This window comes from Octopus bimaculoides, chromosome 4 (genome assembly GCF_046866305.1).
Source record: "Octopus bimaculoides isolate indiv1 chromosome 4, ASM4686630v1, whole genome shotgun sequence".
NCBI lineage: Eukaryota > Metazoa > Mollusca > Cephalopoda > Octopoda > Octopodidae > Octopus > Octopus bimaculoides.
In genome coordinates, this window is record NC_142931.1 from 21,826,140 (window position 1) to 21,841,139 (window position 15,000).

At 39.1% G+C, this 15,000-nt stretch overlaps 1 protein-coding gene across 2 annotated transcripts in view; it reads left to right on the forward strand.

The window, feature by feature from the left end:
• The window catches only part of LOC106883818 (protein FAM50 homolog), an 89,555-nt gene that overhangs the window by 72,899 nt on the left and 1,656 nt on the right, over positions 1 to 15,000 (forward strand). The window contains exons 1-3 of one of the 2 annotated variants that reach the window (XM_014934959.3): positions 2,862 to 3,006; positions 5,862 to 6,096; positions 7,171 to 7,310. In XM_014934959.3, coding sequence (XP_014790445.1) covers positions 5,904 to 6,096; positions 7,171 to 7,310 — 333 coding nt within the window. In that variant the 5' untranslated portion in view covers positions 2,862 to 3,006; positions 5,862 to 5,903. Of the gene's footprint in view, positions 1 to 2,861; positions 3,007 to 5,861; positions 6,097 to 7,170; positions 7,311 to 15,000 lie in introns of those variants that run through there. The other variant, XM_089350484.1, reaches the window with a different exon arrangement.

The following is a 15,000-nucleotide window of genomic DNA, read 5'->3' on the forward strand; positions in this document are numbered from 1 at the left end:
TATGGTGTGAGATGAAGAAGAAACTAATTTTGAGCTGGGGCTCTTTGTTGGAGAAGAAACAAGAAACATTAGCTTCTCGCTCACTTAACTTCAGTTTTATTTTCAGTCTCAACAATGTCTATGTCGGTCATCACTAGCTTACTAATTATAGTGAATCTCCTAATTTACTTAATTTTGGTTGGTAAAACTTTCAGAACCTTCATCAGTTGGAACAATAGTAATAATAATAATAATAATAATAATAATAATAACAACAACAATATTTTCTATTATAAGCACAGAGCCTGAAATTTGGTGAGAGGGGATTAGTCGATTACATCGACTCCAGTGCTTGACTAAGCACTTATTTTATCGACCCCGAAAGGCAAAGTCGATCACGGCAGAATTTGAACTCAGAACGTAAGAAATTTCGCTAAGAATTTTGCCTGGCACGCTAATGATTCTGCCAGCTCACCACCCTAATGATAAATAGATAGATAGATAAATAAATAAATAAATAAAGTCAAGATGTCTTGTTGAAATCACAGAGCATGACAATTTCAGAAGGAAAGTTATTTCGAATGTTGTTGATAATGATCAAACAATTTCTTGTGCTTGATGAGTTCCAAGAGTAATGAAGACAATAAAAGACCTTGAATAACTTGAGAAGGGAAACATTTCATAAAGCAACTAAAAATTTTGCAATGGATAAATTAGCTACTTAGAAAATCTCTATAAGAGATGAGCGCAGTAACTATACTGAGAAGTAATTTTTATCGCCACTTAAACATGGCTGTTCCATAGGAACCGATGTTACTGATACTTTTAACCCCAGGAGGATGTATCCTCCAGCTGGTTATTTGATGCAATCTGAACCTAATATATATATATATATATATTGCTAGCAGGGGAGTGAACCCCTACTATCTTCTAACCACGAGACCACCAGACCGTGCGGTTTCGACCTCTTTGTGGTCATCCCCGATAGTAGATACTCGCCCGCTAGAGATAGCATAGTTCACTCCAGCTCGCAATATATAGAAAATCAAGCGACACACACAGAGGTATAAACCGTACGGTCTGGTGGTCTCGTGGCTAGAAGATGATAGTGGTTCACTCCCCTGTTTGCAATGTATATCGTGTGCTGATTGCATCGAATAACCAACTGGAGCAGGCGTCCTTCTGGGGTTAAAAATAGTAGTAACGTCGATTCCTACGGAACAGCCACGTTTAAGTGGCGATAAAATTACTTAACTAGAAGTGTCTATTGCCGTTATCAGACCGAGTGAGAGAGAGAGAGAGAGAGAGAGAGAACTGATATATTTGGCAGTGGTAATGTTATTCTCCGTGTATATATGTAATATAGACAAGCAGACAGAAAAAGAGATGCGTGGGATAGAGTAAATCGAAATAGATTAAGCGGATCAATTATGGAAAGTGCTTCAGTCGCGACCATTTTGTCTTCAAATCTGGCACAACAATATCCAATGTCTTCCTTTTTAAAATGGTAGGGTGTGATTTTTTAGGGCAATTTTGCTTCTATTTCTAGCAGGTCGAAGGGCCGTGCAGAAGCCTCCTCTTTAGTTCATAGGAAAGTAGGGTTTGTCTCTAATAATGAACTGGAAATAACCTGCGAGGGATCTAGTTGGTTTGGCTGCCAGCATCATTTTCTGCTCGAACTGATTTCATATTCAGTGTAATGATACATTTTTTATAGGCAAATGAATGACGTGACAATCATTTTCGATGTAAATCTATCGCGTTCAGGGAACGTGAGGGGTCTTGTATTCTTAATCTCTTTAAAGTTGCCGAAAACGGGATAAACTCCGGCTACTTAACTTGGATTGGCACAAAGTAATTTTGAGGTGGTGGGGGTGCAAATCGATTACATCAACCCCCTGTACTTTATTCTATTGACCTCAAGAGGATGGAAAACAAAGTTGATCTCAGCAGTATTTGAATTCAGAAAGTAAAGAGCCAAACAATGTGTCCGACGCGCTAATGAGTCTGATTGCTTGCCGCCTTATTAAAAATTAGGTTATTACGGCTTCAGTGTTTTTGATCCATGGATCAACTCAACCAGCTGAGTTGGGCTTAAGCAACAACAAAGAAACGAGAAACATTGGTGTGTTCAGATGAGAGATAAACATTATTGTGAGCTTTATGTTAGGCAGAGAAAAAGAAAAGACTGTTTTTTACGACAAATAATTCGCCTCAAAATAGTTCCTATTTTTTCTTACATCATCTCAACATACATCTCTTACTTTTATAGATGTCATCGGTTCATTAAGTTACAAACAAGATTAAATAGCGAGTCAAGGGGACCTCTACGCAACTGCTAAGTGAAGTTTCAGAACTTCCACTGAAATGAAATAACACTTGTACCTATCACTCTTCAACCGGCAATTTTGAGAACTTGTAACTCTGACTATTAACTTAATAATACCTATAACAGAATAAATATCATATAATGAATTGTCCAGAGCCTACAAACCTACGAATTATAATTGCATTCCAAATGAATTGGTTCACATTTAGCTATGTAGCAAGGAATTCTAATTGCAAACATTCATCTATTTAGAGGATATCTAGAATTACATTATCTGTCTTTTCCTTTTGGAAGATAGTGTGTTTGGCTGCTAACAGGTCGAGTGATCACGCAAGGGCTCCTTGTTGACTCTCTAGGCACATAAAAATTACTATACAACCATCCCGAAATCAATTTGTCTTTCATCATTCCGAGTTTCTCTCTTGTGATCCATTATAATTCAATAACAGAAAACGCATTAGTTCGTATAAACCTATCAGTATTTGAGTGGTACTTTATGTTATCGACCGAGATCGATAAAATAATGCACCAGTCAAGTATACCCGTTACAGCAGAGTATAATCAATAAAATCAACACCATCCACGCCAACAATGTGCGGTTTTGTACAAGATTGCCACAAAACCTGATTAATGTATAGGAATTTTGTTTTTGTTTACACCGTTACTGCGCATGCGTAATCGTTACCCAAACTCTTCGCGTAAGTTTCAGTTTATAAATATTTATTTCTCGCCAGATTTTGTTTGGAATATTTATATTTCCTGCTGGAATAAACTAGGATGATAATATTGTGGCAGCCGAATGAAATTATCTATGTTAATTTTAACATATATGTATATAAACTATAATACGTTATGCTTACATTCCATTATTATTGACGATATATATTACTAATTATTATTAAACATTTCTTTTTTTGTTTGAATTATTTATTGAACTATTATACTCTTAGCATGAAGATATAATTATTTTTGTTTTACAAAATCACTGTTTGATGCTTTCTTAGAGTAAACCGTGGTATCTGTGAAAGCTAGTGGATGATTATTTACACACAGCTTGCTCTGCGTAACATTCAGTAGTTCCTGCTGAAGGATATGACAACGATCGCTAACCTACGAACATTATCGCTTCTCCATCAGTGTCGAGCAGCGTTGATGCAATTAAGGAATGTCCTGATTCTTTCGGCTCGCACGTTTTCCCCTCTTCAACATTCATGCAGTCACCACAAACAATATGTTGTGAACTCTCTAACCATGCATCAACTATTTGTTATGCTATTTTCGCTGAGGGTTGTTCCGAGTTCACTTCTTCGGTTTTTCACTCACACGCTTCTACCATTTCCTTGGCAATTAGTGAGTATAAAAATGATATAGAAGTGGGGAAATATACCGCCAACGGGCAGGAATTACAACTAGATATCTCCAAGCAGTTTAAATGCACACGTTTCCGACATCCTGAATTATGACCTGGATGCAACACCTTACAGTTAAGGGCCGAAATACATGCCTGAAACGGGTTTCTTCTCTGAAGACTTGCTATTCAACTCTTTTGAGGGTTTCTTACCACTTTAATCTATATATTTATCATAAGAAAACATCTCTCTGACAAATAGGTTTGCTTGAAACATTAAACCTTCTCCTCTACACCAACTTTGAACTATTTCATAAAATATTTCCTCTCCCATATTAAAATTGTCAAAAAATTTCTAGCTCCGTATACTCCGTGTTTTTAAAATGTAAGAAAGATTGCGATGGTTGTAACTTTAATGTTCTTTTCAGTGGTATTCGAAGCGTTAGAAAATTTAATATATACACAAAAACTGCATTACAACTTAAGCTTGAGAAATTGAATAAGAATTAATTTTTTTTAGTATATAAATTGATTATTACATATATAATACATTGTATTTGAATAGTGCTATTCTGTGTAGATCCAAATTAGGCGAACTGTATAATATAATATTGTTAAACCGAGCGGTGAAGTCCTAGTTTTAAAGCCAGTTTCAAATGATAGTTATCTTCCCCCTTTGTGAATGTTGTCAACATTCTAATTTCTAAATGAATATAAATTGTATAGTTATCTCCCTTGTGTCATTAGCCAATATGTTCTCTATACACATCTACCCTTCAACTCTTACATATGTACTGTATAGTCTTGTGTACAGAATACACTATGCTGATTCGCTCTAGCAAACGAAAACATGTCCTTCCTTGTCACTTGCTGGCAAAGATAATATTGTCATAAGCATATTAATTAATTTGAGAAGCTAATTAAAAATTTCTTGCGATTATCTCCCCTTTACTTTGAGACCTACAGAGAACTGCTGCTAAGTTTTTCTTTCTCCAAATAAGAGGGCAACTTCAATTAACGAAGAATTTTCGAGTGTGCAACATCCACTACATTAGATATCATGTTAATAAAGGTAGAAAACACAAAGAGATGATACATTGTCAACTACTGAAGAGTTAATTTCTTGGGTCTGCAGAGGATATTCTTTTAATTGTTTCGGTCATTTGACTGTGGCCATGCTGGAGCACCATCTTTAGTCGAACAAATCAACTCCAGGACTATGTGAGCCTAGTACTTATTCTATTGGTCTCTTTTCCTGAACTGCTAAGTTATGGGGACGTAAACACACCAACATCGATTGTCAAGTGATGGGGGACAAACACAAAGATATACATATCATCATCATCATCATCATCGTTTAACGTCCGCTTTCCATGCTAGCATGGGTTGGACGACTTGACTGAGGACTGGTGAAACCGGATGGCAACACCAGGCTCCAATCTAAATTTGGCAGAGTTTCTACAGCTGGATGCCCTTCCTAACGCCAACCACTCAATATATATATATATATATATATATATATATATATATATATATATATATATATATATATATACACATATATATATACGGTGGGATTCTTTCAGTTTCCGTCTCCCAAATCCACTCACAAGGCTTTGGTCAGTCCGAGGCTATAGTAGAAGACACTTGCCCAAGGTGCCCACACAGTGGGACTGAAACTGGTTGGTAAGCAAGCTACTTACTACACAGCCGCTCCTGTGAAGGTTTGAAAGAAATGAAATCAGCATACTTGGCTGGATATGTGCTGTTCATGTGCATGAGTGACAAAGCACAGATGAGCTAAGAGCAAAAAAGGTAGTATCCAAAAGAGGAGACTGTTGGTACAAACATGATGTTTGTGGTGAGTGACAGTTGGTTAAAGAAGTGGTAAACAGTCCAAGTAGAAGGCATTTCTTGTGGAAAAGGAAGATATAGGAAAAAATGGTGAATGAAGAAGATGACAACAGACCATGAAAAGTGGTAAGAGACTGCTGGAAAGGGCCCATCTAATCCTTGCAAAAATGGATAAAGAGACATGTAAATAACAATAAATTTCCATTTGTTTTAGCTAACTTTGGTTTATAGCAACATTAAATTGATTGAGGTTTAAAGGTTGGACATTCTACTGTTTCTTGCATTGTTGCCAAGCATATAAATTGAAGCAGACGGCTATGTGAGAAATTATCCCCCTTTTACTTTTTCTAGGTTAAATTAGTTTGGAGATCTATTAATTGTCTATAAAAAAAAATGGCACACTACAAAGGAGCTGCATCAGAAGCTGGGAGAGCTTTCAGTTTGATGAAGAAACGCCAGAAAGAACATCAAGAGCTGGAAGCAAAAAAGAAAAAAATTGAAGAGGAATTAAAAATTGGTAGCATTCAGAACAAATTTGCAGCTCATTATGATGCTGTTGAACAGCAACTCAAATCAAATACTATTGGTAAGTTGTATCTTATATTTTCAAAACTGGATGATTTTTAACAATTTGAAATGATTTGGAAAATTTGGGTGTTTGCATTTAAATTCTTGGCACAAGCTAATGTTATTTTATTTGTTTTGTACTGAGTCTTCTTTAACAAACCCACAAATATGAAGACAGCCTAAATAATACATTCAATTAACAGCATTTACCTTAAAACACTGCATACAAGGGGAGCTCTCTACTTGGTCGCTCAGCTTGCTAGAATTACCAGCTACATCTCCCTCAACTCATAAAAAATGGAAAGACACATTGGACAAAGTGGTCCTAGACGCACAAAAATTGGTATAGTCCTGACTAAAAAGTTTTTTTATCATAGCTCAAACCAGGTTAAAGAACATATTGAAATCTTACCTTCTTAAGTGGTTTCCAGTAGGAATTCCCAAATGTCAAATCTATACATGATCTCCTTTTTTATGTGATACACCACTCCACTCTAGAAAACTATGATCAAAACAGTATTATCATATTAGACTGCAAACATCTGTAAAACATGACTGTAATTAGAATGGTCTCTTTTATAATATCTTTTTAATAATATCAATGATTTCTTGCTTTAGTGCAGACTCAAGAAATTTGTCAATTTCCACAAATTGTCCTGATGCTACTTTTTTCTAATCTTACATCATTTTCAAACAAGGCTATTTCAAGAGGTGATGCATTTCACAGTTTGCATAGCATTAAACTAATAAAAAACACATATGCTGTTGGTGGTGGTTTCAAAGGTTGTGTTCTTATAATCCTAGAATTATGTGATTAGTTTCCAATTAAAACTGCTTTCATTTTCATTGCTAAAACTCTTATTTTCTTCAATACTAAAAATTTGAAAATGTATGTCTATAACCATAATCATTTAAACAAAAAACTTTTGAATTACATTAATATCTTTTCCACTATATTAGTAAGCAAATTCCGACACACAGTTTGCTAAAATTTATACTTTAGTTCACATGCAACAGATTTACTTGTATAATGATCTTCTATTAATAAGTCATTTATTCTTATACTGACACCCTTCGTTGTTCTCATCAAAAGGGTTGGTTACTCTGGATGAAATGAAAGCAAAACAAGAAGATGTGGTAAAACAACGTGAAAAGCAACTTGCCAAAAAAGACGCTGAAGCTCGACAGTATGCAAAGCAACAGGAAGAGAAAAGACGATATGAGAAAATGAAGGTATGTAAGAGGGACTATGAGAGAAAGAGTAGGAAGTTTCACTTAATATCTCATCCTTTTCCATGAGGAAAGCTTTGGTGGTTAGAGGTGTTGGAGTAAGAGAGGTAAGAGAGTTTATAAATGATAGGAAAGCTTGCAGAGTGTTTGTGGACAGATGAGTGAATTGATGTTGCTCAAAGTGGTATGGAACCAGCATGATGCGGCAGGGGTAAACCAGCATATGCTGTTGTTCTCTGCTGTTGATATTTGGGGTTGCTTTCTATACCTTGACTCGAGTTTAGGACAGGGCTCGCCTCTTTGAGCAAGAAAATGAATGAAATGCCTAGTGTGTTTCTTGTGGCTACCCCTTCCAATGGGGAATGGGCCTTGGTAAATAAAAACAAAAACATTGGTTTTAAGTAAGGAAGTACTTCTGTTTGTTTGTGTTTTTTCCTATTTGTCACTTACATCTTTTTTCATGTTAACTTCACTGAGATGTTTTTTTTTTCAAATTTGAAGCCTATTTATTATCTAGTTCACATCGTGAATAGATTTATTGAATTTCTCATTATTTTCTTGAAAAGCTGGAGAAAATATTAGATTGACCAAAAGGAAAAAACAAGGGGGACAACTTGTATCATACAGTTCGGGTATTTGGTATAAAAGTATGATCATCATCATCATCATCATCGTTTAACGTCCGCTTTCCATGCTAGCATGGGTTGGACGGTTTGACTGAGGACTGGTGAAACCGGATGGCAACATCAGGCTCCAGTCTGATTTGGCAGAGTTTCTACAGCTGGATGCCCTTCCTAACGCCAACCACTCAGAGAGTGTAGTGGGTGCTTTTACGTGTCACCCGCACGAAAACGGCCACGCTCGAAATGGTGTCTTTTATGTGCCACCCGCACAAGCCAGTCCAGGGGCACTGGCAACGATCTCGCTCGAAAATCCTACAGGAGCCAGTCAGGCGGTACTGGCAACGGCCACGCTCAAAATGCTGCATCTCATGTGCCACCCGCACAAGAACCAGTCCAGGGGCACTGGCAACGATCTTACTTGGCTTGCCGGGTCTTCTCACGCACAGCACATTTCCAAAGGTCTCGGTCAGTAGTCATCGCCTCGGTGAGGCCCAATGTACGAAGGTCTTGCCTCACCACCTCAGCCCAGGTCTTCTGGGCCTACCTCTTCCACGGGTTCCCTCAACTGTTAGGGTGTGGCACTTTTTCACGCAGCTATCCTCCTCCATTCTCACCACATGTCCATACCAGCGCAATCGTCTCTCTTGCACGCCACAACTGATGCTTCTAATGTTCAGCTTTTCTCTCAAGATACTTACACTCTGACGGGTATTCACATTGACATTACACATCCAACGGAGCATACTGGCTTCATTCCTTGCGAGCTTACGTATGTCCTCAGCAGTTACAGCCCATGTTTCACTGCCATGTAGCATGGTTGTTCGTACGCATGCGTCATACAGTCTGCCTTTTACTCTGAGTGAGAGTCCCTTTGTCGCCAGCAGGGGTAAGAGCTCTCTAAACTTTGCCCAGGCTATTCTTATTCTAGCAGCTACACTTTCAGCGCACCCACCCCCACTACTAACTTGGTCGCCCAGATAGCGGAAGCTATCGACTACCTCTAGTTTTTCACCCTGGAATGAGATAGAAGTTGTTTCCTGTTTGTTTGCAGTCTTTATTGCACCTGAACATCTGCCACAAACAAAAACTAACTTGCTAGTTAACCTGCGTTTGATGTTGCTGCACCTCTTATGTGTCCATAGCTTGCACCGGGTACATCTTATAGAGTTACTACCTACTCCTTTTCTACATACTGAGCAGGGCCATCTACCTGAAGGGGTTTGTGTTTTATCTACCTTCCTACTTATTAGGATTTTGGTTTTAGCTAGGTTGACTCTAAGGCCCTTCAATTCTAGACCTTGCTTCCACACCTGAAACTTCTCCTCTAGTTCTGATAGTGACTCCGCAATTAGGGCAAGGTCATCAGCATAGAGGAGCTCCCAGGGGCAACCTGTCTTGAACTCCTCTGTGATTGCCTGGAGGACTATGATAAATAAGAGGGGGCTGAGGACGGAACCTTGGTGGACCCCTACCTCTACCCGGAATTCATTGCTGTACTCATTTCCAACCCTCACCTTACTGGCAGCATCTCTGTACATGGCTCGCACAGCTCTCACTAACCATTCTTCTATCCCAAGTTTCCTCATTGACCACCAGATAAGGGATCGGGGGACCCTGTCAAAGGCTTTCTCCATGTCAACGAAAGCCAGGTACAGAGGTTTATCCTTAGCTAGGTATTTCTCCTGCAACTGTCTCACTAGAAATAAGGCATCAGTAGTGCTTTTACCTGGCACGAACCCAAACTGCATCTCATCTAAATTGATTCGCTCCCTAATTAGTTGGGCTATGACCCTCTCTGTAACTGTCATAACCTGATCTAACAGCTTGATGCCTCTGTAATTATTTGTATCTAAAGCGCCACCTTTACCTTTGTAGCAGTTGACTATGATGCTGCTACACCAGTCATTGGGTATGACTCCTTCGTGTATCACCTGGTTCGTAATACGGGTGACTAGGCTATAGCCAACACTGCCAGATATTTTGAGCATCTCTGCAGTGATTCCTGATGGGCCGGGGGCTTTCCCGGTCTTCATACTCTTAATTGCTTTATCTACCCTGGTACTATCAACTCGGATAGCTGGTCCCTCTATTGGGTCGACATACGGCAGGCTCTCTTTCTCCCATTCATTCTCTTTATTAAGCAATCTATCGTAGTGGCATCTCCAGACCTCTTTCTTTGCATCCTCATTTAATGCAAGCGTACCATCATCCATGCGAACACATTTCTCTCCTACAACATCACTATTCTCTCTCCTACACTGTCTTGCAACACGAAATACCTCGAGTCTTTGGTCCTCACGGCGCAGAACATTGGCAAATCTTTCCTTATCTGCTTCCCCTCTGGCTAAATAAACCTGTCGCCTAGCCTCCCTTCTGGCACATTGGTACAATTCCCTGCTACCACCGTTCTTCCAGTCCTTCCAAGCCTGTTTCTTTTGTCTAATAGCCCTGTCTACCTCCTTGTTCCACCACCACGTTACTCTGGGTCGGGAGGGGACCTTACACCACCCACAAATCTGGTCGGTGGCTTTCAACAGGTTGTCCCGCAGAAATCTCCAATTGTCTTCCACGTTGTATGATGCTATATCCCCTTCTATTTCGTTAAATGCTTCAAGTAACTTGTCTCTAAGTCTCTGTCCGTTTGCAGGGTCTTTAAGCTTCCACACCCTTCTCCTCCAAGCCTGTCTAATTCTGGGCACCCATTTTGCCTTGATCCCAAAGTCGCTAACTACTAATCTATGTTGTGGGGTACATTCTTCGCCAGGGTAGGTTTTGGCATTTATAAGCCGCCCTCTTTCCCTATTTCTGGCGAGGACGTAGTCGATTTGGCTAGAGTGTCTGCCGGAGCGGTAGGTGACTAGGTGACTGGCAGGTTTCCTGAAGTTGGTATTGCAGACCATAAGATCGGTTGCATCACAGAACTCCAGCAGTCTGGTTCCCTCCTCGTTGCGGGAACCGAAGCCATAGCCTCCATGTATGCCATGGAAGCCTCCAGCACGACGTCCGACATGACCGTTGAAGTCTCCAGCCACAAAGAGAAGGTCCCTGTCACTCGTCGACGAGGTAGTTTGCAAGAGGGTGTCATAGAATTGGTCTTTCAGACCATCTGGTAGCCCCGGTTGAGGTGCATAGGCTGAGATGACAGTAGCTAATCTATGATGAAGCACTAGTCTGATCTTAAGTACTCTGTCATTTACTCTAACGACCTCGATTACCTTATCCACCCATTTCTCCGCTAGAAGTATTCCTACGCCCCCGACCCCGTCAGTGTTCCCTGCCCAGAAAATCTTGTACCTGTGTTCTTTGCCTGTGAGGAACCTCGCAGAACCTCCTCTCCATCTTACTTCCTGGATGCAGCACATATCTACGCGTCTCCGTTCAAGCATCTCAACAATTTCACCAGATCTACCTTTCAGCGTGCCGACGTTGAGAGTGCCAATCCTAACAGTATGGGTGTTGGGGGTGTGGGCCTGTAGCCTGGGAAGGGGAAAAGCAGTGTCGTGTACCTGAAAAGAAAACTTGCAATTGGAAGAATTCATAAGCAAAACAGTACCTACAACCTGCAAACATTTCTCAAACTTAATGCGCTACCCAAAGGTAGGGGAGAGGATGGCCAAGGCCACTAGATGGGTTCCGGGAGACAGCCGAGGTTGACAGGATGACAGAGGAATGAACTTCCAGTGGAGGGGGTGGGAGGGCGGGTTACCGCCAGCGAGTAGATAGGGCTCTTAATTGTAGATTTTAAATATTTGAGAGACAACAATGCATAAATCGTAATTTTTAAAAGAGCAATGAATTCTAGGTGAATAGAATATAACGTAGCATGAATTTAGGAAGCTTAGAAAATGAATAAGTATGAATTTAAGACAACAACTGAATTCAATTGAATTTCATGGAGAGAAACAAGATAAATAATAGAGGGCAAACTAAAGCGCGAAGGTATGAGATGTTTGAGGCCGTAAATAAATAAAAATCTCTATCTTATCTGCACCTTGGAGATTTCGTCGTAGTATGTCAGCGAGATAATTTAGAATGGATTTCTCATTTATATATAGCCAGAACCTGAAGACCTTAAGGAAAAACTACGAGAGAGAGAGAGAGAGAGAGAGGATGGAGGGGTAGACAGAGGCATGGCGGGAGAAAAGATCATCATCATCATATATATATATATATATATATATAAATATAAAGAGAGAGAGAGAGGGGGGACCAGTCAAGCAGCACATCACGCTGTAATTCTTGGGCTGAGAAATCAACACTTAAAAGCCATATTTTAAGGAGCGATAAGAATTTTTGAATAAAGGAAAATGGGTAGGGGTGGGTAGGTACCGCCAGCGAGTAGATAGGGCTCTTAATTGTAGATTTTAAATATTTGAGAGACAACAATGCATAAATCGTAATTTTTAAAAGAGCAATGAATTCTAGGTGAATAGAATATAACGTAGCATGAATTTAGGAAGCTTAGAAAATGAATAAGCATGAATTTAAGACAACAACTGAATTCAATTGAATTTCATGGAGAGAAACAAGATAAATAATAGAGGGCAAACTAAAGCGCGAAGGTATGAGATGTTTGAGGCCGATAAATGAACCCTAGATTAACCTTTTAGCATTCAGATTCTATCAAATGTAACACTTATGTATTCACATTGTTTTGAATTAATCATGCATAATTTTGTAGCTTCAAAATTTTGATGGTGTGATTGTTATTTTTAGAATGACATTGTAGGGTAGGTGTGAGAAGCTGGATCTAGCTTGTTTGAACATAAAACAATGAATATTTGGGCTGGACATGGTCAGTTTAAATGTTAATGGGCTAATCCTTTGTTTCAGAGAAGCCTGTAGGAAAATAAATCAGTTCTACATTGGCAAGAGAGTGAGGAGCTGTCCCTAAATATGCTTAATATCAGGATAAGTTTCATCTCCATGAACCTACAAAAGCTATGAACATCATCGTCATCATCATTGTTGTCTTAATATTCACTTTTTCATGCTTGGATAGATTGGATGAAATCTTTTGTGGCAGATTTTTGACAGCCAGGTGCTCTCCTTGTAAACAAATCACAGCTATTTCCAAGTAAGGTGATATTTCCCCTTGGCTGGACATATTTTCACAGATGATTGTAAACAAATGACATTGCATGTATGACTGTGACACTTATTTACTACTGCCATGCAATGTCAAGACAAAGAGACACAAATACATACATATATATACATTATGTGTATGTTGTTCCATCATCGTTTAACGTCCGCTTTCGATGCTGGCATGGGTTGGACGGTTTAACTGAGGACTGGCAAGCTGGGAGGCTGCACCAGGCTCCAATCTGATCTGGCAAGGTTTCTACAGTTAGATGCCCTTCGTAATGCCAACCAGTCCAAGAGTGTAGTGGGTGCATTTTACGTGCCACCAGCATGGCAGCCAGTCAGGCAGCACTGGCATTGACCACGCTCAAATGGTGCTTTATACATGCCACCAGCATGGGTGCCAATCAGGCAGTACAGGTATCAGCCACAGTTGAGTGGTGCTTTTTATGACAGGCTTCTTTCAGTGTTCATTTATCATATGTACTCACTAGGCTTTTGGCTGCCTGAAGCTGTTGTAGACACTTGCCTAATATGCTATGCAGTGAGACTGAGTGTGTATGTATGTATGTATATATATATATATATATATATATATATATATATATATATATATATAAATATAATTAAGGGATCAGCAAAATATTTGCTTCACCATACACCGAAGTTCAGAAAAATAGCAGCTAAAAAAGCTGAGAATCTCACCAGCTTTTTTAGCTGCTAATTTTCTGAACTTCGGTATATGGTGAAGCAAATATTTTGCTGATCCCTTAATTATATTTATAAATATATGAACTTTTTTTGAATAAGTTCTCCACCAATAATGGTGCTTTCATACCGTTGGGCTTGGTAAAAATTGTTAATTATTAATTGATTTATTAATTAATAAATTGATAATTCCTTTACCCTTTTAATTTATATATATATATATATATATATATATATATATATATATGAAGGGCTTCTTTTAGTTTCCATTATCTACCAAATCCACTCACCAAGCATTGTTTTTGCCCATGGCTACAGTAGAAGTGGTACTTGCCCAAGGTATCACACAGTGTAACTCTACCTAAAGCCATTTAGTTGGGAAGTGAACTTCTCAAGCACACAGTCATGCCTTTGGCTATATATAACATATTAAGTGCATTACAGAAGATAATGTTAAGAAAAGCATTTACAAGATAATGATGTCTGGTTTGATGATAAAACACTATGAGTGTTTTTCTTCTAGAATGTCAAGTCATTGTATGGAAAAGTATTTATCTTCCTTCAAATGTGGCTTTAATTCTTTGAAAATGTTAAGTCATCTTCATTATCATCGTTTTAACGTCTACTTTTCCATGTTCACATGGGTTGGACAGGATTTATTGAGCCAGATTTTCTATGGCTGAATCCCCTTCATGTTACCAACTCTCACTTGTTCCTAAGGTTATATTTTTCCAGGAGGTGCAATGGCCCAGTGGTTAGGGCAGCAGACTCGCAGTCAGAGGATCACGGTTTCGATTCCCAGACCGAGTGTTATATGTGTTTATTGAGCTAAAACACCTAAAAGCTCCACAAGGCTCTGGCAGGGGGTGGTGACGCCCCCTGTTGTACTCTTTTGCCCCAACTTCTCTCACTCTTTCTTCCTGTTTCTTGAGTAACACTGCAATGGATTGGCATCCCGTCCAGCTGGGTGGAACACATACACCATAGAAACTGGGAAACCGGGCCCATGAACCTGGCTAGGATTTAAAAGGGCGTAAGATATATATATATATATATATATATATATATATATATATATACATGCATATATGGGCACAGGACGTCACCAACGGTTCAAACAACATGAAATACATAAACAAACGAGTTAAATATGTAAACAATGGGAAAAAATGGAAAACAAGACAAGTAAACACAGAGAAAGGACCCTTCATCAGTTGTTGGTTGTCTATCTACTCCTCATTTCAAGCATTCAATGACAATATGAGTCTTCAAAGACA